This window comes from Eimeria acervulina, genomic scaffold, assembly GCF_000499425.1.
Source record: "Eimeria acervulina Houghton genomic scaffold, Eah_scaff369, whole genome shotgun sequence".
Classification (NCBI taxonomy): Eukaryota; Apicomplexa; class Conoidasida; order Eucoccidiorida; family Eimeriidae; genus Eimeria; species Eimeria acervulina.
Window position 1 is genome coordinate 1 of NW_013547353.1, and position 26,529 is coordinate 26,529.

At 49.1% G+C, this 26,529-nt stretch overlaps 4 protein-coding genes across 4 annotated transcripts; 2 read left to right on the forward strand and 2 right to left on the reverse strand.

Moving 5' to 3' along the window:
• Positions 1 to 7,081: 7,081 nt before the first annotated feature.
• Positions 7,082 to 13,411, reverse strand: EAH_00035240 (ATP-dependent RNA helicase, putative; the record flags this gene model as incomplete). The annotated part of the gene is made up of 8 exons (XM_013392117.1): positions 7,082 to 7,554; positions 7,780 to 7,894; positions 8,142 to 8,324; positions 8,745 to 8,849; positions 9,485 to 10,694; positions 11,164 to 11,982; positions 12,289 to 12,654; positions 12,780 to 13,411. 8 exons carry the CDS (start codon positions 13,409 to 13,411, stop codon positions 7,082 to 7,084), a joined length of 3,903 nt encoding a protein of 1,300 aa, XP_013247571.1.
• Positions 13,412 to 15,796: 2,385 nt separating this feature from the next.
• On the reverse strand, positions 15,797 to 17,929 carry EAH_00035250 (SPBC16D10.01c, related, related; the record flags this gene model as incomplete). The annotated part of the gene is made up of 5 exons (XM_013392118.1): positions 15,797 to 15,973; positions 16,118 to 16,204; positions 16,545 to 16,795; positions 17,023 to 17,407; positions 17,756 to 17,929. 5 exons carry the CDS (start codon positions 17,927 to 17,929, stop codon positions 15,797 to 15,799), a joined length of 1,074 nt encoding a protein of 357 aa, XP_013247572.1.
• Positions 17,930 to 18,818: 889 nt separating this feature from the next.
• On the forward strand, positions 18,819 to 21,778 carry EAH_00035260 (hypothetical protein, conserved; the record flags this gene model as incomplete). Its single annotated transcript, XM_013392119.1, has 4 exons — positions 18,819 to 20,287; positions 20,505 to 20,677; positions 20,886 to 21,373; positions 21,596 to 21,778. 4 exons carry the CDS (start codon positions 18,819 to 18,821, stop codon positions 21,776 to 21,778), a joined length of 2,313 nt encoding a protein of 770 aa, XP_013247573.1.
• A 1,433-nt stretch (positions 21,779 to 23,211) lies between these two features.
• EAH_00035270 (hypothetical protein) lies at positions 23,212 to 25,164 on the forward strand (the record flags this gene model as incomplete). Its single annotated transcript, XM_013392120.1, has 1 exon — positions 23,212 to 25,164. One exon carries the CDS (start codon positions 23,212 to 23,214, stop codon positions 25,162 to 25,164), a length of 1,953 nt encoding a protein of 650 aa, XP_013247574.1.
• Positions 25,165 to 26,529: the final 1,365 nt, after the last annotated feature.

Consider the following 26,529-nt stretch of genomic DNA (forward strand, 5'->3'; position numbering starts at 1 on the left):
CACCCACCCACCCACACACACACACACACACACACACACACTCACGCCTCATACCTTGCCGTACCTGCGTCCATGCATCAACACGCATCGATATGCATGTGTGTGCGTTTGTAATCGTATATATGTATATATATGCCTCTATCTTCTATAGTCTAACGCACATGCAAGGATTCACTCGTGAATGCACACGCACTTACGAACACAAGCAGCATGCCTTTACTGAAATAGTGCAAAACCATTCACACACGCAGGCTGCGTGAAGTGAAGCCCATCAAGTACACAAATATCTTCATCGATAATCGGCTGTGTATGGACACCTCGTGTGTGCGTTCCCTCAGATAGATCGCATGCAACCCACTCGCTGTTCCGGCTGTGGGGCGCCGCTGCAAACCCAGGAAGAATCTGCCGTGGGTTTTGTGCCTAAGCACAAATATGAAGAGTATTCAGGTGAGTACGCAAGGCTGCGGAGGGCGCCCAGGGCACCAGGAGCGACCGGGGTCGCTCCACTCCGTAGGGCGTCTCATACGAGCGTGTGTAGGGTTCCAAGAGGATCCTTGGGCCTGCAGAAGCCCCTTCGGGTTTGTGTGACTGTAGACTCCGCTGTCTGATGGATATACGACATTGCGTAGTTGGCGATTCCTTGCACATTGCTCTCAAGTTATCTTCTGATTAACGCTTGCTGCTTTGCTATAGGGGGAATAATGCTGGCATGTGGTTGTGCAGCTGTATACACCTTTAAAATTAAAGCTTAAATCCCAAATTAAAGCTTAAACCCCCTATCCTTTTGAGCATTTTGTTTGCTCGCGCCAAAACCCTAAACCGACATCATGAACACTCAACCCAGGGCGTGTATTAAGAGATTAGGGCACCCGATGTATAACCGATGCGCAGCTAAGACGGGAACAAGCTGCGTTCTTTTCAAAGTGACTGGCGCTTAGGGTTAGGGGTTAATGGCTTAGAGCTTGTGCGAGCTAGGGGGCAGGGTGAAGCGGCTGCCGCGGCCTCGAGGAGAAGTTGTGGAGTCGGTCCCTGACGGTGTGGAGGTGATGCAGGTAATGCTTGGGCGGGGACTGAGAAGAACTTTAGTCATTTCCTTTTGCACATCGCTGTCTTGCATTTTGGTCGAAGCTGGGATATGATATGCAATGAGCAGCTTCCGCTTTTGCCTGCCTTCATCTGCATCATCTCCAACTGCATGCTTCACAAAGCGGGTCCGGGGAAGGGAGTGAACGTGCCTGCCGCAGAACTGGTGAAATGGTACTTCTTGAGACCTGCGGATACACCCCATAAGCCTGCGGTGTATGTGCAGCAAACATCTCCGAAGTTCCGCCTACGCACGAGTCTCCTCACCTGTCAGCGCTGTTACCGCATGCAGGTACTTTTGCACCTTTGCGCTGGCAATGCGCTGTGCATTACTTTGTTCAAAGAAAGACGTTTAGCACTATTATTATTATTATTATTATTATTATTATTATTATTATTATTATTATTACTAATTATTATTATTGCACTGGGCATGTGCCTGCTTGCTTGCTGCGTGTCAATGTTGTACTGCGTGCCTTGCTTACGTGCACATTTTTTTGCTTCTTGGAAAGCAGTAGCAGCAGCGGGTGCTGCGGCTCAACAGCTGCTGCTGCTGCAGCTGCAATAGCAGCCTCTGCTGCTGCTTGCGGGTGTCTGTCTGCGTACGTACACCATAACAGCCATACGCATGCTTGCAATTCAACTGCATGCTGCTGTGTGCGTTTGGGTGTGCCTTCAGCACTACCGCAGCATAGACACTTCATGGGAGCGCTCGGCAGTTGCAGCGGCTGGCTGTTTGCCTGCTTTGTCCGCTCCCTCGGTGATAACGCAGCTGACAAGAGTGATGCCAAATAACTCAATTGTCTTAAAAGTTGTGGATATCTGCGACCTGGAGCTGTCTGTAGTTCCAGAGCTCTTCGCTGCATGCAGAGAAAAAGGTCTCAGGGCAATCTGGGTGGTGAACCGCGTCGATTGTCTTCCCAAACACACCGACCTGAATCAGTCAGTTTTCTTTTCTGGTTTCTCTAATGTATACCAGGCACACCTGTTGACACAACGCAGCATGCATCAGCTGGGTGGACACGCCAGCACTTGTACACTAGGCAGCAACAATGCAAACATGCACTCACACAGCAGACACAACGTGGACCCACGCACGGGCCTGGGCAAGTTTTATGCACTACCCTCGTGAGGGTAGTGCATAAAACTTAATTTGGTGCAACACCAAGAACAAGCAGGAATTGCAAATGGGACACAGGGTTTCGCATCTGAGACGAATATCTTATGCGTGTATTGGATGAGGCAGGCTGCACATACACATGTGTACTCTGGTGTGGATAAATCTGCTTGCATGTGCATGCATTACGAAGTGCATTCACGCGGCAGCCAGTGCATCTAGTCCAAGAATATTAAATATGTAGTGAGGTGTACGAACAGCGCAAATGTTGTTTGTCAGAGTCAAACAGTGGGTCAGGCGAATGGTGCGGCAAATCCGCAATGTTCACATCGATGACTGTGTCCTTCTCTCCTCTGCTACAGGTTAGCACGTGCATTGCCTGCAGTTGTAGTACAATAAGTACATAAGAACAACCGCAACAAAGATATATAATGAATACAATATACACATAATGCGTTTGCAAGTGCATTACCAGTTTTCTTCGTTTTGTCTGCGGTTCTGGTTATGCGTATGCTTCTGATTTGGTCCCTCTCTTTCTTTCTGTCTCCGTTGCTGTTGCGGTTCAATTCCACCCTCTGTCTCTGTGTCTATGCCTCTATTCGTTATTTTGCCTTAATGATGTTAAGCACAGTGTACTACCAATTCGAATGTACGGACGATACGTTAGTACATCTCTCTTTGTTGCCTCTGCTTTCTTTTCTCCTATTTTGTATTCCTTTTCGCCGTTGTTTTGCCTACCTTCGGCTCTCTTTGTTTGTTTTGTTCCTTTCTTAATCTGTCCGTTTGTTTTCTTCTGTCTTTATGTGCGTTGCTTTCTGTTGGTGAGTGCTGTCTTTCTGCTTCCTCCGTTTGTCTTACACTGTTTCCTACTGGCTATTTTGATGGTTAATTTTCTGCCTTTGTCACCAACGCATTTTAGGATACGGCTTCGACAGCCTGGAACGCCGCATCGGTGAACTGCTGTCAGAAGACTCCGGGGGAGAGGCAGAAGGGAGCGCAAACATAGGAGGAAACACACAAAACCAGGAGACCGAAGGGAGATTCATGTTTGTTGTGGGGCGGGTCAACGCGGGCAAATCTACTTTTGTGAACCGCTTCCTCAAATTCGTCGGCTATAAGTTAGAAATACAATTGCTGCTGTACTTGGTGCTGCTGCGACTCCTCGTTTTGTTGATCTTGCTCTTGCTGTTGCTGCTGCTCCTCGTGCTGCTGTTCTTCCCCTTAATCCTCTGCTTGATGTTGCTGTTGCTCTTGCTGCTGTAGATATTGCTGCTACTGCTATTGATGTGCCGATGCGGCCGTTGTTGCTGGTTTTGCTGCTGCTGCTCTTGCCGTTGCTGCTGCTGGTGCTGTTGCTTCTTCTGCACTTGCCACTGCAGTAGTGAGTATTATTAACGCTTCTCCAGCAGGTCTTCCTGAGAGTTTTGGTCGTGCTGCTACTGCTTTGTTGATGCGGTCTTACTGAGGGTTGTAGTTTTGTTGCTGCTGCGTGTGTTGCTCCAGTCACATTTTCTTCTTTGCAAATACCGTCTTGCTGTTTGTTAACGATGGATGCTCTTATCCATGCTATTTTGATTCCAGTTATTAAGTTATTGTATGCATCTTTGTTTGAGTCTTCTCCACGGACATGGCTTCTCCACAGAGGGGCTTGTCTGCTGCAGGAGCGAACTATAGAATTAGCTGAAGTGATTATTTTCGTATCTGTACATCGAAAAGGTTGCTGCGTATGCTTGAGGGAAAATCATTATTCCTGTCTTCGTGGGTAGTATTGCTTGCATGCTTGTACTGCGTCTGCCTGATAATCATCATGCCGAATTTCGTTGGTTTTTGCCGTTGTTTACTCTCACGTATGTCAAACTGGACTTTTACTGAATATATCTTGAAACATACATGAATATTGTACGTCAACACTTGTTTTAACTAGTGCATTGCTGCAAAAGATATTTAGCCTTTTTGCCATAATCGACGTATTAAATCTGGATCTGACTTCACCTACGTCGTGAGTCTTTCCATTTGAAGCGTTCTAGCTTTCGGCGCATTTGACTTGGGAAAACATTATTGTTGGTGTTTTGATTGCTCACAGACACTTTGGAACGCTCTTCATGAAGCGTGCTGTAGGCGGAGCGACACGTTCTCCGCTCCCGGGCACAACTTTAGATTTGATTCCTTTCGGGCTTCCTAAAGGATTTAAAGTCATCGACACCCCAGGCATTCCTTCACAGAATCAGGCAAGGAGATGCAAGATTTGGGGTTTGTGGTTTATGGTGAACAGTGTAGGGTTTCTTGTCTGGAGCTTATATCTAGGGCACAGGGTCTGGAGAGGCTCTGGCGTTAGCTAGTTTCCGTGCTTGCGGTGTAACTAGGACTGAGGTCTTGGTAGATGTGTGCGGTTTTTTTTTTCTCGTCTTCCAGATGGCCAATGTATTGCAGCACGGAGGCGATCTGCTTTCCGTGGTGCCTACAAAGCGAATTCAACCCCTGACATTCGCTTTGACGGAAGGAAAAACCCTTTTAATTGGAGCGCTGGTTCGCGTAGACCTCGTGCATGGAAACACTGCACTCTGCACCTGCTACTTCAGCCACAAAGTCACACTACACATCTGCAGGTTGGCGCATTCAAATCCATCTGTTATGCCACAAGACGGTTGTGTAGGGAGAAGGGCTTAGCCCTTAACAGTACAGCTGCTGTAGGGTGTAGGGTTTAGTTTGTGGGAGTGCGTAGGACGAGCAAAGCGGCAGACCTACTGAATCGCAAGGCCGGAGTCTTCCTTTATCCTCCCCATCTACCGGAGGGCTTCAACAGTCTGCAGCCCCTAGTTCGCCACAGGTATATGACAGAAAAACACGCATGCATCCATCCAAGTATTTGTACGTATCTGCACAGCACGGTGCATGCATGCCTGCATGAGTGCATGCACATGCATATATGCTCTTGCGCTATGCATGCAAAGGCAAAACTCGCTTGCCACTTGCTCTATGCTCGCATGGCTGTTTTCTGTTTGGTTGGTGTCTGCATATTGCTGTTTATTGCTTGTTTGGCTGTTGACAGCTCTGAGTTTGTCCTGCGTCCCACTTGGTCGGTTTGATAATATCTGATTTTTCTTCTATAGTATTGCGGTGCCTTTGTGTTACGTTTCATCATTCCTCCTCCTCTCTGCATGCGCGAGTGTGTTGGTGTTTTGTCTGCTGCTGCTGCTCTGTTTGCACTAGGGTTGAGGTATATGGGGGCCGCTTCACAGCCCACGACGACATCAGCATTGGGGGTTTAGGTTGGTTTAGTGTGGCGGGGAGCGGCGTAAAGGCGTTTGACGTTTGGCTGCCTAAAGGCGTGAAGCTCTTCAGGAGACCCGCGCTGTTTCCTAATCAAATTCGAAAGGCACCCCCGCAAACATTTCGCTCGAAAACACCAAGGCGAGACACTCACTCAACAGCAACACTACACGCCTTTTCTGCTGTTGCTGCTGCTAATGGTGGTCCTGGTGCTGCTGCTGGCGCTACTGCTGCTTGTGCTTCTGCTGAGGCAGCGCAAGCTGCTGCACTTGCCGTTGCTGCTGCCGCCGTTTATCCTGCATCTGTTGCTCCTGCTACTGCCGGTGTTCCTGGACGTGCTGCTGTTCCTTGCTGATGCTGCTGCTTGCTACTGCAGCTGGCGTACCTGGAGCGCGCCGCTCCACATATGCACAGTTCATGACTTGCAGTGTACTGCTGAGATGCATTTAGAGGAAGGGATCTGGTGCTTTTCAGGGTTTAGGGCTTGGGATGTACATACAGCTGCGTGCGCACTTGCTGCAGAGCCCGGGGCCCACGAATTAGTGCGCAGAAGAGAGCTTTGGCAGAGCAGATCAAAGAAGAGGAATTGAGACAGCAGCAGCAGCAGCGGCAAGAGAACGAAGATGCAGAGACAGACAGTGAGACTGAGTGTCGTTGGGAGGTGACACATTCAAAGCCGAAAACAACGGGAGACACAGAAGCAGCACCTCTTGTGGCTCCTGAAAACAAAGAAGAATTCCAATTGCTTGTTTCGCAATGGTTAGAAGAAGGCAAATATCAAGACCAGCAGCAGCAGCAGCAGGCGTGAACTGGCAAGTAAAAGACAGGTTTTGCTGTCTCAGCAGCAACGAGTTGTTTATTCATTTGCTTTTAAGTCGTACAAACCACGGGGCTTCAAAGCACTATCATTATTGCCGATTGTTGTTCAATAACCAGACACATAATTCTGCAACTTGTACAGTTTACAAATTCCAATACAAACGACAGCAACACCAACAGCAGCAAGCAAGAAGCAACGACAAACAACAAATAACAGCTTCACTGCAAGCATCGAGCAACATCTTCCTCTCGAGAACTCCTAGTACTTACTATCGCTAGCAGTATATTAACTCTCTGCTGCACCCGCATCTGTTGCCAGTCAGTTGGGGGGTAGTGAATTGTCTAAATACAAAGAATGAAGAAATGAAACCTCCTCAAATAAGACGCTTCCAGTACACCCCAGCGCTACCGAACAGGCAGATTATTAACAAATAGAAAATACAACCATATGTACTTTTTTGTTATATGCTATCTGTTATATATCGTCTTGTCAGGGATATGCTGCTTCTCAAATCCATCGAATATTTCGGCTATTGTGTGTAAGCGAAAGAACAGCAGTTATGCACTAAACAAGTGCGATGCATTTGTATCCCTTGTCTGTACAACTCATTTGTACACTGAAAACAAACCAGAACTCTCTATATATATTACATATGTTATCAAAGAATAGCGTAAAAGTAGAAAAAAGACAATGCAAGTGAGGCAGGATTCTGGAGCCGGAAAAACGGACAAAAAAGTAGAAACTAAAAGGGGAAAACAGTCTGGGGTTTGTTGTTTGTGTTGCTGCGTTGTCTATTCATCTTTCGGTCGTTTCGCTCTTTCCTGCTGCTCCTTGGCTGCATTTGCTGCCTGCTGCTGCTGCTGCTTGGCTACATTCGCTGCCTCGTGCTGCTGCTGGGGCTTGGCAGCATTTGCTGCCTGCTGCTGCTGCTGCTCGGGCTTTGCTTCTTCATCTTCTTCTACCTTTACAGCCCGCAGATGCAGCTGAGGAGAAACCTTCGTGCGGAGCCGTCTTAGTTTGAGGACGGCAGCCTCGTCTTCTTCGTCTGTTGGGTTGTTTAGTACACCGTTGCCCTCTGTCTCAGCGTTCTCTCCTGCTGCTGCTATTGCTGCTGCTGCTGCTGCTGCTGCTGCAGCTGCTGCTGTTGCTGTCTTTGGCCGACGGCCTGCTGTTGCTTCAACATGCACGCGCTGTGACGCTTTTGCTACTGCCTCCTGCTGCTGCTGCAGCCGCAGCGCATCTTTCTGCATTTGGGCCTCAAAGGCTACGCCGCAGCAACACACCGCAAACCCCAGACCCTGAACCCTAAACCCCGAACCCTCAACAGGGCACAGCACAGCTTGTCAGCGCGCGAGTACGCTACGTCCAGGAATTGGCCTTCTACACAAGATTAATAAGGAGAGTATTCTAACCAGCAGCAGCGGCAGCAGTAGCAGCAGCAGCAGTAGCAGGAAGCCTTAGACGGAGCAAGGAGACGTTTGTTCAATACCTGCTGTTGCTGCATCTTCCTCTGCCTGCAGTAATCCTCCCCCCATCCCCATTTTGCGAATTGAAAAAAACATCGGCCCCAGCTCCGCCAGCCAGCGCGCGTCTACCGCTGTCACCTGAGGGAATAGAGAAACAAGACCCAAATAAAACAAATAAAACAAAGAATAAAAACAAAACAGTCCAACATAAAAACAAAACAACAAATGAAACAACAGATGAAAGGACACATAACAATAGTTCGGCTACAGATGTAGCAACGGCAAAACAACAAGTAATGCAAAGACAACAGCAACAACAAAGTAAAGGGGCAATCCGAGCCACGCAAGACCACCGTAAAACCCTAAACCCTAGGCCGTAACAGACATTTCTCATGTATTCTTTGGTGGTGAGGAGAAGTTCGTGGTAGACGACGTATTCAGGTGTGTATCCAGCTGAGTAGAGAGCCGAAGTCGGATGAACATGACAGGGAACTGAAGTCCTCAAGTTTACATATTCTCCTATGCCTCGAAGTTTAGCAGCATGATGAAAATACCCGGCGCAGATGGCCTGCACGCAGAAATAGAAAGAGCAAAAAGTATGGCGTTGGTGGCTGTCTCTCGTCGCACAATCATAAAGAAAGAAAAAAGAAAGAAAAAAAAAGAAACAGCAGAAATGACGTTAATTAAACAGGCAGCACGACATACACTGAAATGCATTGCATGGAAAACAAAGGAACATCAAAGGCAGACAAAACGGAAGGCAGACATATACCATACCAGAGCACAAGAGATAGCAGAGAGTGCATATAAAGCCACATCTAAAGAAGCAAAAGAAGACGGGAGAGAAGGCAGAAACAGACTAAATAGAGACACCTGTTTAGGCACATCTCAATAAATAGCGCAAGGAGACAGTAGAGAAGGGAGAGGAGGTCATCTACGAAGCACAAGAAGAAAGCGCAGAAGATTGAAAGAGACAACGTATAAATACCTTTCTAAGCACATCCCAGTCCGTCCCGCAAGATACTTCGGGTATTCCTTGTTGCTTCATCGTGTCCACCAACTGATCGCGAACTTCACGCGCCTTCTGCATCGCCTGTTGATATACAAAACAGAAAACATATATATTGTATATACGTATACATGTACAAGTACCCACTTAATTGTTTATTAACCATCAAGTACATGAAATAATACATAGAAATGAAACAAATAATACATACAATACAACGATAAAAATACGCATATTGATATATGCTTGCATATTGATTAATATATGAACAAGTACATATATATATATATATATATATATATATATATATATATATATATATAACGCGCGGATACTTGCATATTTAAACGCTTTCTGAATCGAACGACAAGTTGCGAAGACACCCCAAACGAATACTTGTTTAAACGGTGGCAGTAACCGTTTCAACGCAGCATCACTGAAGACGACAACAAAAACAGCGCCATCCACAGAGAAGGCTGTACAGGCTATATACCGTGCGAAGCGACAGCAGCAGCAGCAGCAACAGCAAGAGCAGAAGCAGCAGATCGGTGTGCAACAGCAGTGCAGACCGCCGCATTCCAAGGGGGCAGTGAGAAGGGGACAAGCGACCGAGCATAACGGTATAAATAAATGATGAGCCGTTGAGGGTGGGTGTATGCCACTTATAGAAAGAAGAAGGAAGAAGAATAGAAGAGGAAGAAAAGAAGAAGCAAACGGACCTTCGGTTGTACGAAGTGTTTTAAACACCATTGCGCGCTGCACTTTGCGCGTTTCCACTGCTGAAAGACATTGAGGAGCGTTAAGTGATCGCTTTCAGGAACGAAGAATTTCTCCTTTAGGCTTTCTGCTTCTTGTTGCTTCTCCTTTGCAATAAAGAAGATAGAAGGAACAGAGAGAAGAGAAACGATAGACACGAGCTCGCTAACCCCCCCGAGTTCTGCTGCAGCCAGCAGCATCTTAGAGAGGGGAGGATCCAAAGGAAACGCTGACATTTTTTGTCCCGTTTGCGTGATGCCTCCGTTGTTATCTAAAGCCCCCAGTATCCAAAGTTGAAACATCGCATCGAGAAGGTTGTCTTGAGGAGGAGGGTCAATAAGATCGAAGTCTTGCAGGTTCTGTACGCCTATGCTTTTAAGCAGGAGTACAACATTGCTTAGGTTGGTGCGCTGTACTTCAGGTACTGTAAGAGGCAGCATTTCTCGAATAAATGCCGTTTCGGTGTATAGACGATAGCACTTGCCGGGGCCCGTACGTCCTGCTCTTCCTTTTCTCTGGTTTGCGTTCGCTTGAGATATCGGAGTAACTTGCAATGAATCCATACCTATTGAAGGATTGAACACCTTCAACTTGCATAACCCGCAATCCACAACATAGCGCACGCCATCTACAGTCAGCGAAGTTTCAGCGATATTTGTTGCAACAATTACTTTTCTAAACTTAGATGGTTCGAATATCTTCGCCTGAAGATCAGCAGGAAGCTGCGAATATATAGGAAGAATTGTTAACGGGGGAGCGCGCTCCCCTAGCTGCTCTAGACGGGTAGCGAGAAGAATGCAAGACACCTCGATATCATCTTGCCCTGTCATGAATAGAAGAATATCTCCTCCTCCTTCTTCATCTGCTGGTGCTCCTGCTGGATCCTCCCCAGCAGCAGCAGCAGCAGCAGCAGCCATCCCCCCACAAGGCGTGCTACAGTGAATTGAGAGGCACTTCTGCACTGCAGCATCAACGTAATCATCGGGCAGACACCGCGCAAACTCAACTTCTACTGGAAATGTCCTTCCAGGGATATTAAATATCGCAGCCCCCCCGAAAAAAGAAGAAAAACGATCGGCATCCATCGTTGCAGATGTCACTATCAATTTGAAATCTCGACGCCGACTAACTACGCCCTTCAGCACTCCAAACAATATATCTGTATTTAGTGATCTGCACAAGAAACAAAGTGAAAAAGAAACAAAACACCATTTTAATTAAACAACTTCAAATATAAAATAAACAAGCGGCAATGAACAACATACTACACATATCAAACAAGAGAGAATAAACACTCAACACCATGCAACAAACACTTACAAGTTGCAAATAAAAATAAACAAGAAACCCAATCCTCTAAACTCTAAAGCCCAGTCACGCGGCCAGCCCAGCAGCAGCAGCAGCAGCAAAAACAACAACAAACAGCAAACGACGCCGCAACAACCGCACCACCGACAGAACACGCACCAGCAGCATCAGCAAAATTCACCAGCAGCAGCAACAGCAGCAGCATCAGCAACAACGCACCAACCCAGCGAGAGCAACACCAGCAGCAACAGCAGTAGCACACAACAACACAGCAAAAAAGCACCAGCATCAGCAGCAGCAACAACAGCAGCAGCAGCCGCAGCATGGTGCCTACCTTTCGTGTGCTTCATCCATGATGATGCAGCTGTATTTATCAAGATCTGGATCGCTGAGGCTTTCCCTGAGTAGTACACCGTCTGTCATATATTTAATTGCAGTTTCTTGCGAAGTGCAATCTTCAAAACGTATCGAATAACCGACAGTGGTGCCTAACTCAACCCCCATCTCCTCCGCTACACGCTTAGCAACAGAGACAGCAGCAACGCGCCTTGGCTGCGTACAGCCTATAATGCCAGTAGAAAATAAAGCTGCTCCTGCTGCTCCTCCTGCTGCTGCTTCTGCTTCTGCTGCTGCTGCTGCTGCTGCTGCGGATCTCGAGGTAGTTCTGAGTGGCACTGCTGTTGCTGCTGCTGCTGCTGCTGCTGCAGCAGCAGGCGATGTTGCATATCCTTCTTCTAAGAGATACTGCGTCAGCTGCGTTGTCTTCCCGCTGCCTGTCTCGCCAACTACAACAACAATTTGGTGTTCTCTGCAAACAGCAATAAATTCATCTCGAACCTTAAAGACAGGGAGGGACTGCCGCTGCTGCTGCACTGTTTGCTGCGTGCAGAAAGCAGAAACTTGTGCGTCTTTAGCAGCTACAAACGCAGCAGCGTAGCCTTCGCGGGTGCTGCGTCGCCCCCCTGCTGCTGCTTCCGCTTCTTCCGCTGCTGCTGCTGCTGCTGCTGCTTCCTCTGCTGCTGCTGCTGCATCACGCCCCTCCGCACCCTGCAGCAACTTGCCGAGAGTCGAACCCGCGACCTCCCAGAAACGCTGACGCACTGCTGCTCTGTCTTCTCTGTCTTTTGTGTAGCGTAACACTGCGCTTCCCTTCCTGAGACGCAGAAACGAAGGAGAAAGAAACCCTAAACCCTAAACCCCAAACTGCAAACCCTAAACCCTAATCCCTAAACCCTAAACCACAACGAAGCCGCCTCAACCAGCAAGCGCAACGGCACCTCCTTCAGAGAATACACACAAACATAAAAGCTACGGCCCTCTATGCACAAGCCAGGGTTGCAGTGTACAGATAGCTAAGAGGTCAGTACGATGCAGAAGAGACAAAGAAAGCAAAGGGAAGAAGAGGAGTACGAGAAGAAGAAGATCAGCAGCAAACTCGTTTAAATGTTGATATAAATACCTTGCTAATGTCGCCATATCACTTGTTGCATCTCTAACGACGCTAACGTTTCTCTCGGACGGTTTATACCCCGAAAGAAAGGGAGGCAGCAACTGTCTGCAAATAACATGTTCCTTCTCTGTTTCTTCTGCATCTTCTTCTTCTAACGACAACTCGCGACGCTGGCCCGCCCCTCCTCTATTCATCAGCAGCTCTTCCCAGAGCTCGTTGTCTCGGTGTCTCTGCATCTCTGCTAGAGAGCGCCCTGGGGCCCCCGCTGGGGCCCCCCCTTTCAAACTTTTCAACTTTTCCTCTTTCGCCAGATGATGAACATCCTCCTCCTCGTAGTCGCCCAGCTGCAAGCCCGAGCTGTCGTCGCGGTCGTACCTGAGGTATACGTACAGCCCAAATGCAGGGGGAATAATAATGAAACTTAGGGTTTTGCTTGAAGTACTCTTGCATGCATTGCAATATATATAAATTAAATAAGCACTGTTGTCGTTGTAACTCACCACATTCGCTGTAAAGCCCTTTCTGCTTCTTCTTCTTCTGTCGTCGGGACAGACGTAGCTACACGCCTCTTCTCCCCCTCCAACGCCAATTCAATTGCTTTTCGCCTCTCCTCCTGTACCTTCGGATCTACAGGGGGCCCCCAGCCAGATGAGCTTTGCCCCTCTTGAAGCTTCTCAGCCTCCTCAGCCTCCGACCAACCGGTGCGCCGTTGACGCTTCGGGGGCCCCCCAGAAACCTCACCAATGCCAGCAGCACCTGCTGCACCATCTGCTGCTGCAGATTTTGAAGCTGCTGATTCTGCTGCTGCTGCAGCAAACTCCGCAGCGCGACGAGCGAGGAACTCTTTGTGCGTCAGAGACGGCTTCACGGAAGGGCCTATCGCCTGCTCCTGCTGCTGCTGCTGTCCTTGACGTCGCATACGGGGCCGAAACACCGGGACTGGAAACGAGCCATCGCTGTTGCTGCTGCTGCTGCTGCTGCCGTTGTTGTCGTTGCTGCTGTTGCTTCTGGGCGCGAGCAAACGGCGCCGCTGCTGCTGCTGCGGCTCTTGCTGTTGCGGTAGCTGCGGGAACTGCAGCTCCGAGGCTTGTGGTGTCTCATCAGCCTCCTCATCGTCTATGAAGCTTAGCATCTCCCACGCAAACCCTAAACCCTAAACCCTAAACCCTAAGCCCCAATGCCTCACGCCGCCGGAAACAGAACACTGAACCCGAAACCGCCAGCTGCAGTGCTGCAGAGGGTTCAAACAAAAAGGAAAAAAGAAATAAGAAGAAGAAATAGTTAATTTATTTTAAAGTTATCGAACGAAAAGCAAGAAACTTAGGGCCTCGTACGAGTAGGTACGGGGGGCCCCAAAGGGGGCCCCGCCGTAGTAAACAGCGAGCTCAGCTGTTATACTGTGGGTGTACCCTATTTTAACGCTACTGTGTTAAGAGATTATATTTAAGGAGTAAACACAGCCTATCTGGGTTATATATAACAACTCAGAGATTCAAAAAACAACTTTAAAACATATTCAAGTTCATGAATGTTTAATAAGGAAACCCTAGAATAATGCTCTGAGATCTGACTAACTTAAGTTAGACAGCAGCACCGTCAATCTCATTGACAGCTTCAAACCCCAGTGGGGCTGCCCAGACGTCCCTTCCACTGTCTCTACTCTCCTACGCTCAGGCGTTGGGCAATCTCTAGCGTAGTGGCCTATACCTTTACGCCCCTTGCACGTCTCTCCTAACTTGTACACCCTCAGATCTCCAGATAAATAGCTCCTTGCTTGGCGCACCTTACGCTTGCATTGATAGCACACTGTTACTGCCCCATCATCCTGCATTGGTTGAGGTACCTGGCCTCCACGGGTGTTGCTGCACGACTAGTCCTTGTTGCGCCTCCCGCTAGGCTCAGCCCTCCATTGGGAGGCTATTGCAGCTAAAACTGTTGCTGCGTCTCTTCAATTTTTATACTTAGCTGTACCTCTCTCTGTGGCGGCCATGTTAGTTCAGGTGGAATAGTAACCGACTAGATAATCTGCCGATAGCTACCTATCCCTAGCAGCCATCTTACTAAAGCTAGTTATGTACACCCTATGATAGCCTTTTCATTTGTTGTTTTTCATTTGTTGAATAAGAGTATCCCGGTCACTCTTACAGAAATACTGTATCAGGCAGTGTTTCAGGTGGGCCCACTAATCATGTCCAAATCTGTTTGCTAAGTGCGCCCAATATTGTAGAGCTTCCTCCTCTTAATATTCTTTTAGATCGTTACCCCAACAATCTATTCTTAGTTCCCCTCTCCATAAACCAATACTCCATGAGTGTGAGGAAGGACTCCGTGCTGTCTCCCTTCGCACGGATGATTGTTAGCCCCACAACAGGCAGTGGTTGAGGCATGCTCTGCTCTACTAGCTTTTCTTGCAGCCGTTTGGGGCCTTGCTTTAACCTTTAGATATCTCTCGCTTTTTCCTCTACTAGGGCTGACCCCGCTACGGGTTTCGTGGGTGCTACAACCTGAGGTTGTTGGGTAGTATCCTGATAAGAAAGTGTGGAAGGGAGCTTTATACTTGCTAGACTGGCTGGACTGGTCTCATGCTCTGCTGAGATTCTCAGTGATGTTCTGTTAGGTGTGGCCATAACAAATGCATTTAGTATATTCGCTCGGTTTGCTACTTCCGAGGTTCTGGGCTTGTTTAGGAGGGTAAAAAGAAAACAAAAACACAAAAACGATTCCCAGAGCAGCCCCCAAATGTACTGAACTGCGGTCTCAGCTGTTATACTATGGGTGTACCTTATATGAACACTACTGGGTTAAGTGGTTATATCGAAGGAGTAAACACAGCCTATCTGGGTCATATATAACAACTCAAGGATCCAAATAAACAACTTTAAAACATATTCAAGTCCATTAAACTTAAAAGAAGGAAACCTTAAAATAATAATCTGGTGCCTAAGAGAGCAGTCTCATAGCTACTCCCAAACCCTCACGGGCCTGCCGAGCATTCTTGACTTTATTACTTTTAGATTTTTATCTAAAGTATTTCCATTGATCTCTATTCGTATTATATTTGTTCTTTTTACATCTAACGAGGCCTCTGAAGGCTCAGCTTGAGCTCCATTGTAGTGCCTCTTGTCTATACCCGCCCTCTGCTGAAGCTGCATGCATTGAGGGTAATAGTATTGTCTTGTACTGTATGCATTTTTCTTCCTTTCTACCTTTCGACAACATAATCGAAATACAGCTTCAAGGGATACCCTAAACCCTAAACCCTAAACCCTAAACACTAACGCACAACCTGCAACTCGCTGGGCCACCACGTGTGAGGGCTGCTCTCCGTTAAACATAATATAAGGTTTAGGGTTTAGGGTTTTGGGGGCTGCTAATGTATGCTCTTGGCGATTAGGGTTTATCCTGTGGATTGCTATGCGTGTCCTGGTGTCTCTTCACCTTTAATTTAAAATAAGACAAACGAAAAAAGAAAAAAGAGAGATGCAATTTACGTTTAGGGTTTGAGGCAGCTCTCTTCTTAGCCTTCATCGTCTGACGAGAAGCTGGAGGAGCTACCCTCCTGCTGCTGCTGCTCTTGCTGCTGCTGCTTGTTTTGCTGCTGCTGCTCGTTAAGGCCCTTCTGGGCTAACTCGCGAAGCTGCTGCTCGTGCACTGCCATCGCATCATCCTTTGAGATGCCGTAACGCTCCAGCCGCTGCAGCAACAGCAGCAACAGCAGCAGCAAAAACACAGCATGCTACGCCTGCTGCCGCAGAGGCAGCTGCTGTTGCTTCTCTTGCAGCAGCAAGGAGCGGGTTGGGGGAAAACGGTCTAGGGTTTAGGGTTTAGGGTTAATTACCTCTCGGAGCTCATCTAAGGCGCTGAGACACTCATCAAAATCTTGAGTTTTAAACAACGCGCAGCAAAGCACCAGCCAGACCTGCGGCTGAAGAGCAGAAGCACCAAACCCTAAACCCTAGATATCCTAAACCCTTGAAACCCTAAACCCTAACAATAAACCCTTCCATCCTCAAGCTCTACGAGAGCAATATGCATGCGCCGCTTTGCTGCTCTTCTTCAAAAGACACAGCCCCATTTGATAGGCGAGCAGCAACAATTATCACAGCAGCAAAAGTAGCAGCGGCAGTAGCCTGCCATGCAGCAGCAGCAACAAAAACAGCACCTGGGTAGTAACAGCCCCAGTAGCAGAAGCTCCAGTAGGAGCAGCAGCAGAAGCAGCAGCAGGAGCAGCAGTAGCCGATTTCGGTTTGCCTGTGTGTACGTACATCCTCATCGTTTTCCTCTAGGCACGTCTTTAAGACTTCGAGGGCCTGCTGCAGCATTCCTACATCAATAAATAGTCGTGCAGCATTAACGCGGGTCTCTAATGAAGGGAGATCAGGCTCTTCTTCATCTTCTGCTGCACTTAAATCAAAAGAAGCTGGGTCTAACCTCGCCTGAGCCAATGCCTTCTCCCGCAGCCGTTTCAGTGAGGTGTACAGACTCTCTGCTGCACTCACCGCGCCCTCAGCATCATCTGAAACAGCAGCAGCAGCAGCAGCAAGAGATATCCTGCTGCTTCGGCAGTCGCAGCAGCAGCGGCTAGTGCAGCAGCAGATGCAGGCCTATAAAGATACAAATTTTATAAACAGCTGCTACTGCAACACGCCAAACGAGGAGACAATCTCCACTGCAGTATCACCTTCCCCTTGCTGCAGCAGCAGCAGCTGCTGCTGTTTTACAGCAGCAGCCCTAGCAGCTTACCCTTGACTTTCTTCATCTGTGCGTCGCAGAGAAGAGCATCCGGGCTGTCGGGAATAAGCTGAAGCGCCTTCTGAATAGCCGCTGTTGCTTCCTGTTCTGCTTCTGCCGCATCGCAGAGGTCTGTGAGGTACAGCTCTGCAACGGAGCAGTAGGCACGCGTCAAGTCGACCTTGAGCTGCTGTTCTTCTGCTGCTTTTGCTGCTGCTGCTGCTCTTCGTGCAGAGGCTGCTGCCTTCTTGCTAGACAGGTAAAAAGCTGCTGAAGAAGATTGCACAGAAGCCAAAGACGACTCCAACATCGAAATGGCTGTGCGGTATAAAGGCAGACAAGCAGACCCGTCTTCAAGCTGCGCCATCTGCAGATATTTCACGGGTCCCGAAGAAGGCTGAAGAGAAATAAAACGCAGCGACATAAAGCAACAACAGTCACTAGCAGAAAGCCTGCAACTGGCATACAGTGGCTCAAGGCCGACTTGACGCGTGCCTACTGCTCCGTTGCAGAGCTGTACCTCACAGACCTCTGCGATGCGTAGACAGACACGAGAGAAATTGAATAATTGAATAAGCACAGCGAGCCCGCTTGAGCCCGCCTTTCAAGACAACTAAAATGTGTTTCTTGCCTCTAATTGTATAGCCTTTTGAAGCAGTTCCTTCGCCTCAGAAGTCTTTCCCAATTCTGCATATTCGCCCGCAAGCTTCTGCAAGAGCTCGACGTCGTTGGGGTGTACAGACACCCCCTTTTCGAGAAACATGACGGCCAGCTTTAAGTTAGGGGGAAACGAAGACAGACATTCCTCTGCCTTGGACACGAAAAAAGAGGCTGGCTTTCCACTGGACCGCGGCAACTGCGTAACTGCAGATGGGGGGCCCCCCTCATCACGGGGGCCTTCCTCTCCGTCTACTTCCATGGAGGAGGCTAATGGGTGTAGTGAAGAAGCGTAAAGAAGGCTTCTTAGACGATAAGAGTAAAATACAATGCTGTAGATTGCAGACTAGAGTATAGCGAATGAATCTGTTAAGTGTTAGAGCGCATGCCCTCCCGTGGCGTTTCAGAGGCTGGAGGCAGTGAAGCGCAGGGAATAACGAGAGGAAATATCTACAGAAATAATAAGGTTTTAATTTTAATTTCGTTAATATGCAGAATGTGAGACCATGCGCTCACCCCACATCCACCGATCGCCGACGCAGGGCAGCCGTCGTATCGGTCCTGTTCGAGTTCCGCAGGTTAAGCAGTTAGAAATTAGGGCGATCCTCCTGGAAACCAGCGGGTAAATACCTTAAAATACTTGTATTTTGCAAGAGTTTATAAATGTGCAAGCATTTAATCAAGAGGTTTTTCACGCCGTGGATTGATTATTAAGATATTCCACTACAGCCCGCAGCTCCATCCGCAGGGTGGTGGAGCGGCGTCGGCCTTAGTTTCCGCTCCATTGGCTCTTTTTCGTCTTTTTCGCTTAAATTTTAAATACTTGGAAGCCATTTTACTTTTTTGCAATTTGATCTGCATTCAAAGAACCTGAACCCATTTCTTCCGCCTCTTCCACCGTCCCCAGCCCCTTCCCACCGCCGCCGTCGCCGCTCTCGTGTGAACAATCGACGCGTTGCGTTCTTCTCGGGCGTTCTGAGGTTCTCTTTTTCGTGGTACTTTTTGTATTTACTCATTGAAAGCAGGCCTGCTGAAGAGAGGGAGGAGAGAAACCCATCTTCCCGCTCCTCGCTCCCTGCCGCGCCGCAGGGGCAGCTGGTGAACCCAGTGGCGTTCTGAAAAGGTTGCTGCGCATACATTGCCACTACGAAATGAAGGGCGCGAGCCTCAGAACACCTTTTTTCTGGCTGCCTGTAGCCTTTCTTCTTGCATTGCGGTGTGGAGTTGCCGCTGAGGAGAATCCATCATTGCCTTCAGGGGCGGAGCACCAACCCGCGCAGCAGCCAGTCCCTCCTGCACCCACATCAGCGGACAACAACGAAGGAACCGCCGCTGAAACTTCTGCTTCTCCTGTTGATCCTGCTGGTGCTCCTACAGCCTCGTCACCCGACGCGCAGCAGCTGCAGCAGGAACAGCAGCAGAAGGCCTCGAACGCACCCGACTGGGACGCTGGCAACTTCCCCCCCAGCCCATTAGAGAAAGCTCTCTACCATCTTGGCGAAGCGGCAGGAGGAGACAACACCACCGCTCCGCTTCAATACGAAGGCGCAACAACAGGAGCGTCATCGCAAGCAGCTGCAGCAAATGATCTTCAAGGGGCAGCGGACGGGGAAGCAGCAGCAAAAGAAGCAGATGCTACAGCAGGAACAGCAGCTCAACAGGGATCTTCAGGCATACACAACGGTAACCGTCTAAGAGGGCAAGCAGAGGGAGGAGCAGCATGGGCGGGGCACTCAGGACGGAATCCAGCAGCAGATGGGGAAGAAGCAGCACGGAAAGCTGACGAAGCAAAGAAAGGGTCAGCAGAGCGTCACGCAAAAGAAGGAAGAGGTGGTGCGCGAGCAAGCAAGACGTCAGGTGGTTCAGGATCAGGAGCATCATCATCAGGCCTCTCCGGCGGTTCAATAGATATCTCTGATTACCTATCCCCCTGTCACCTCCAATCTTTCCCTTCTCCTCCTTCATTTGGGCCTCGTTTTGTGGTTTTAGTATCTCAGTTAACTGGGGGGAAGATGCGCGTGCTGCGTGAGGGCTCAGTTTCAATGCAGTGTACCCCGTCTGACCGTATGCTCACTATCTTTTATGATTTTAACCCCAAATGCATCGTCAAGAGGTATATCAAAGCTATGCAGGGCTTCTTCGCAGGCCCTGTGCAACCTAAAACTAGGACAGAGCCTCTTCCTAATGGCTGCAGCTGCCATCACAGAGCAGGAGATGAAGCCCCGCCTGTCTTTGCTGTTCGCGAACCAAGAAAGGGAGACATTGATGCAATAGTTCTCCGCTGTGCAAACCAGCAAGAAAGAGTGTACCCGCTCATCGACTCAACGCAGCAGCAGGAGCAGCAGGAGCAGCAGGAGCAGCAGGAGCAGCAGGAGCAGCAGGAGCAGCAGGAGCAGCACTACGGGCCCTTCTGTCCCCTACCTGACCCTCTGGCTGCCTTAGGTGTGGTTCAGGGCCCCAGCGGAGTTCCAACAAAGGTTGGTTTCTGTTTATTTCGTGTCTTAGGGCTTTCTTTTACGTCTGTTTCTGCGGGTTTGTCTAGCTTGAGTGTGAGGGGGAGATTTGGTAAGGAGGGGGAGGAAGAAGAAGAAAGCTCTGTGCCAGTTGATCTACCAGATGAGTGCGCTCTTGTAGATGCAAGAGATGCGCTTATCTTCAAGGGCCCCGCCATGTGCACAAACACCCCTTCAAAGCATCAGGACACCCCTTGCACCGCTGTTTACCTCTTTACAGCGGGCCCACCAAACCCCAAACATGAAAAACATAGAAATAAGCCTGTCAAATTCCAAAAGGTTCCCTACGACAGCATCGCCGACCTCTGAACGCGCCTGCGGCAGCTGCAGCAGCAGCAGCAGCAGCAGCAGCAGCAGCAGCAGCAGCAGCAGCAGCAGCAGTAACGGCTGCAGCAACGACAGCAGCAGCAAAAACAGCAGCAGCTGCAGCAGCAGCAACAGCAGTGGCAGCGGCAATACCTCTTTTTGTATGCGCGTTTGTGAGGCAGTAAAAAGGGGTGCGGCTGCTGCTACAGCAAAACTCTCCTCTGTTGCTGCTGCCTAGGGGGCCCCCGATGCTTGCTGCTGCTGCTTGCTGCTGTTGCCACGACTCGAAAGAGTGAAACAATAAAGGGAAAAAAGAAACGAGTAAAACCAAACAAAGGCTGTAAAGGGATACCGCACAAATTAACAGTCGCCTCGAGCTCTCCGTTGCTGCTGCGGAAGGCAGAGGCATGCCCTTCGGGGTCCTGCTGCTTCAAGAAGGTGCTGCAGAAGGTGCTGCAGCAGCAAGTGCTGCAGCACCTTCTGCAGCACCTTCTGCAGCGGCACTTCCAGCAGCAGGGCATGCAGCAATAGCTGCAGCAGCACCTGCCGCAGCACCCGCAGCATCACCTGCATCAGGAGCGCCTGCCGCAGCAACGCATGCAGCAATAGCTGCAGCAGCACCTGCAGCAGGAGCGCCTGCCGCAGCAACACATGCAGCAATAGCTGCAGCAGCAGCACATGCAGCAATAGGTGCGGCAGCACCTGCGGATGGGACACCTGCAGCAATAGCAGCTGCAGCACCTGCAGCAACAGCACTTGCTGCAACAATATCGAAATCAGCACATGCTGCAAGAGGTACAATGGCACCTGTAGTAATGGCTGCAGCAGCACCTGCAGCAGCACTTACAGCAGTAACTGCAGCAGCACTTGCAGCAGCACTCGCAGCAGTATGTGCAGCAGCGCCTGCCGCAGCACCTGCATCAGCACCTGCATCAGCATTTGCAGCAGCCGCTTCCAGCTGCAGCGGCAGCAGCAGCAGAAGCAGCTGCAGCAGCAGCAGCCGCAGCAAGAGCAGCAGCAGCAGCTGGAGCTGCTGCTGCTGCTGTTACTCTTGCTGTTGTTGGGTGCGCTTTGAATTGGCTTGTGCGTCTGCTCCGTGTTTGTGTAAGTGGCGTGTGTGGAGTTTGCCGCCTCTTTGCTGCGGCAGCAAGACACTGCAGCAGCAAGATACTGCAGCAGCAAGACACTGCAGCAGAAAAGGGGAAGCAAACCAACAGAAAGAAATGAGACAGGCACACGCTTTAGCCTGTCAGCAGCTTTCTACACAACAAGCGGAGACCTTCTCTAATTGAGGTGTCTCTCGGTTTGTTTGTGTTTTTCTCGTTCTTATTCTTACCGTTATTATTACCATTATTATTTTATATTAATGCGAACTTCATTATTCTTTATTACCAGTACTAATATTGCCTTAACCGTTATTATTTTTTGCAGGCTAAGTCGAGGAGATACCAGAGAGAGCCAGCACTCATAGTTAACGCGAAAAAAGAGATTAAACAAAGCACAAAATTAAAAGGAACTTCATATTCAAACAAATATATATATATATATATATATATATATATATATAGGTGTATGTATATAGATACATACAGTGTACATATGTGTGAAGACGCACAAATGCATATATTTATAAACATATATATGCTTACATATATGAAATGGGTGTATGTACAAACAATTATCTAGGCGAATGATCTACATTAGCATATCTATGATTATGTGCTGTGCGTATGTATCTATACAAAAATTGCGTCTGTATATACACAAATAAATATGCATGCACAAACAATGTTCATGCATATTAAATACGTTCGTACACATATAGATATATACATATTTACTTATTTATATCTACATACAAGCAGTATGTTTATATCTGTGTATATCAATATATAACCATATACATGTCTGAATGAAAACTTGCTGCACGTACAAGTATATAAATGCAAACCCACTGTACATAGAAGCTGAAATATATTATAATTGTACATAGTAAGCGTAGAAAAAGAAAGAATTACTTCATTACACTGCGAAGACAAAAGGCAAATGCATCGACCGTGAAAACAGGATTTGGCGTGGGGTAAATCTGCAGAGATGACTGCAGTTAGTGAAAATATTTCAATTAAAATTCAAAATGAACCTAAATAAATCCAAAACATTTTGTTTTCTTCGCGTCTTGAGTTCTTCCTACCTTCTGAGCTGTGCGTACACCTTAGGGTGTTGCACACCGCGGTGCTGCACGCATTGCAGGTATATCGCTGACGTTAAAAGTAAGGGTTTTCATTATGAGTATGCAATTAGTTTGTTTTAATAAATTAATGCCATTGACATTGGCGGCATCAGCATTTTTCAAAAAAAAATGCTGATGCCGCCTCCTCCTCTGCGGTGTATCGACACCTCCCGATGCTTGCACGCGACAGTCGAGACCACTCAATGACAGCAGCAGCTCTCACTCATTTCCGTTTTTATTTGCGTTCGTTCTATATATTCTTTTCTCCCCTTTTCTTCACACTCTACTGACGCTTGCAGTCAGTGCCATTGTAGCGCAAACAGCCGCTCAAATCGGCTCCTTCACCCCAAGCAGATACAGCAGCACTTTTGCTGCAGCAGCAGCAGCAGCAGCAGCAGCAGCTGCTGCTGCTGCTGCTGCTACTGCACACAGACACATCTGCTGCAGATACGCAAGCAGTAACACCCCTTTTCCAACGTCTTTTCTTGTCTTGCAATGAAGAACTCACGAATGCACACGGCCCTCCTTTGGGTGCCTCTTGCTGCAGCAGGAGCTCTCTCTCTCTTGTCAGCAGCAGCTTCTGCTGCCTCACCACCCAGATGCACATGCTGCTCCCCATATAAATCAAGCCGCCACTTCACTAAACCGCAGCAAACCCCCTCAAGCTCGTATCTCTCTCTTCCTGCTGCTGTCTCCTTAAGAGGGAAAACCGAAGAAGTTCGCCCTTCGACGCCCCCTAGATCATTTGGGGTGTCTCTGCGGGCACCTCCAGCAACAGCAGAACCGGCAGCAGCGGCAGCGGCAGCGGCAGCAGCAGTAGCAGCAGCAGCGAGGTCGAAGCAGCAGGGGAGGTGGAACGCCTCTAGTAGTGGCTTCTCAAGGAGATGGGGGGCGAACACAGACAATGGCGGTGCTGCTGCTGCAGCAAGATATAGCGCAACTGCCAGCAGCAGCAGCAGCAACAGCAGCAGCAGCAGCAGCAACGACAGCGATGAGTCCTCAACTCCGACAGAAACTGAAGAGACCTCGAGGACAGACACCGGAACAGAAACCACCACCACCCAATGGGGCGCATACACTCCAAGACGTGGAGCAGCAGCAGCAGCAGCAGCAGCAAAGCCAGCAACAGCACGAACAGCAGCAGCAGCAACTGCAGCAGGACCAGCGGCAGCACCTAGGATCTTCCCGCTGCGTCTACTGAGTCGACGGACGCTCTCTGCTGCTGCTGCTGCTGCTGCTGCAAGGGGCTCCGCACGTAAACGAGCACCAAGAACAAAAACTGCAGCACCAGCAGGAGCAGCACCATCGGCAAGACCAGCAGCACCTGTAGCAGCAAGACCAGCAGCACCAGCAGCACCAGCAGTGTCAGTAGCACCAGCAGCAGCACCAGCACCAGCAGCAGCAGCAGCAGCACCAGCAGTACCAGCAGAGTCAGCAGCAGCAGCACCAGCAGCAGCAGCTGCTGCTGCTGCAGCAGCACCAGCAGCACCAGCAGCATCAGGACTCGCAGCTTGGCTCCCTTATGATCCTACAGCATATGATGCGCCGTGCGCCCGACTCTCAGCAGGTGGAGTTTCTTCTGCAGATGCTGCTGCAGATGCAGATGCTGCTGCAGATGTTGCTGCTGTTGCAGATACTGCCGCTGCTGCAGTTACTGCTGCTGCTGTAAATACAGCTGCTGCTGCGGTAAATACAGCTGCTGCTGCGGTAAATACTGCTGATGCTGCAGATGCTGCTGCAGATGCTGCTGCAGATGCTGTGGATGCTGTACCAGATGCTGCTGCACCTGTCGGCACGCAAGAAGCAGCAGCAGCAGCAGCAGCAGCAGCAGCAGCAGCAGCAGCAGCAGCAGAAGCAGCACCATCTGCTGCTAACGAGTTGATGCGTTTGTTTGGTTTGGTATCTGCACTGGAGAAGCACTTAGCCCCAATGCTGCAGCAGCATCCCTCCCTGCTTCGCCATTTGCGAGTTAGCTCAGCAGCAGCAGCAGCAGCAGCAGCGGCAGCAGCAGCAACAGCAGGTCGTGACAAGCCCTTGGTGCAGATACACACAGAGGTAGAAAAAGAAGCAGCAGAAGAAGAGCTAACTGCAGCAGCAGCAGCAAACCGCAGCAGCAACCAACAACGCCATCCTGCGTCATTCAACGTGAGAAAAAGCAGCAGCAACAACAGAAGCAGCAACAACAGAAGCAGCAGCAACAGGAGCAGCACCAACAGAAGCAGCAGCAGCAGCAACAGAAGCAGCAGCAGCAACAATACCAACAGCAGCAGGAGCAACGGAAACAAACCCAAAAACGGCAGCGGTGGCGGCAGCGGTGGCGGCAGCAGCAGCAGCAGCAGCAGCAGCAAGTTGCTGGGGCTGTTTGAAGCGGTTTGGGGGGCGGTGAGGGGTTTTGTAAGGGGCATCGTAGAGACAGCTAAGACGACGGAAGAGACATTAATAAGTTAAATAAATAAAACATATAAACAATTAACGAGTACCAGTAAACGAAGAGGCAAATAAAGCAGCAGCTGCAGCAGCTGCAGCAGCTGCAGCAGCAGCAGCAGCTGCAGCAGCAGCAGCAGCTGCAGCTGGATATCTACTTCGGAGGGTTTGTAGGAGGCTTCATATGAAAATAATAAAACAGATTGAGTGAGGAAGGTGTTACTGTACACACAAACCCCTGGGGTTTGGGGTTTAGGGTTTAGGGTGTAGGGGTTTTACCCTCTGGAGTAACAACCCTAAACCCTAATTCCTAAACCCTAAACCCTAAACCTTAATCCCAAGAAGCGTAAAGCAGCAGAAGTAGACGCGCAAGGAAAACCTCGAAAGCACAGCTGCAGCAGGGAAAGGGTTTAGGGTTTAGGGTTTAGGGTTTATATATCAGAATAATTGGGGGCGTTCGCTTCCCGTTGCCGTTCAATCCTTAAAGGTGCAGGCTGAGAGCAGCAGCAGCAGTTGCTGCTGCTTCCTCTCTTGCTTTTCTCTGTGCTGCTGCTGCTGCTGCTGCAGCAGCAGCTGCTGCTATTGCAAACACTGATTATATAAGTGTTTCTTGTGAACTTTTTTCGAGGGTTTTGTCGTCCCCTGGCTCCCTTGGGATGGCTGTCAGGGTTTAGGGTTTAGGGTTTAGGGTTGAGGGTTTAGCGTTCTGGGCGTACGGGTTTAGGTTTGTTAAAGTAGGGGGACCGAGGGTTTAGGGTTTATGGGGTATGCAGACAGTGGCTGCCCCTACGTTGTTAAGACCCCTTGCGCTTACTGCAAACCCTGAACCCTAAACCCTAAACACCAAGCTTATCTCGCGGGCGGAGTGGGTTGGTTAGGGATTCGAGAGGAAGAAGCTAGGGTTTAGGGTTTAGTAGGGTTTAGGGCTTGCAGGGGACTGACGACTGGGGGTTTAGGGTTTAAGGTTTAGGGCTTAGAGTTGTTGTGTCTAAGAAATAAGTGATAACAGCTTAGGGTTTAGAGGGAAGTGAGCCGCACAGCGCTAAACCTTAACCCTAAACCCTAAACCCTAAACCCTAAACCCTAAACCCTAAACCCTAAACTCTTTACACTAAACTCTCACTCCTAAGAATTGAGTTGAGAACGATTTCGGTTTTTAACCAGCAACGCGTTCTGCAGTGCAAGTTAAACTCTAGGGTTTAGGGTTTAGGGTTTACAGGGCAGCAGCACTCGACTGATGCTGCCTCTCGCAGCAAAACAAATAGAAAATCTGTTTGGGACTGCAAAACCCAAGAAAAGCCCTAAACCCAAAACTTGATTGAGGCTGATAGAGTGTGCGGTTTAGGGTTTAGGGTTTCGGGTTTAGGGTTTAGGGTTTAGAGTATAGAC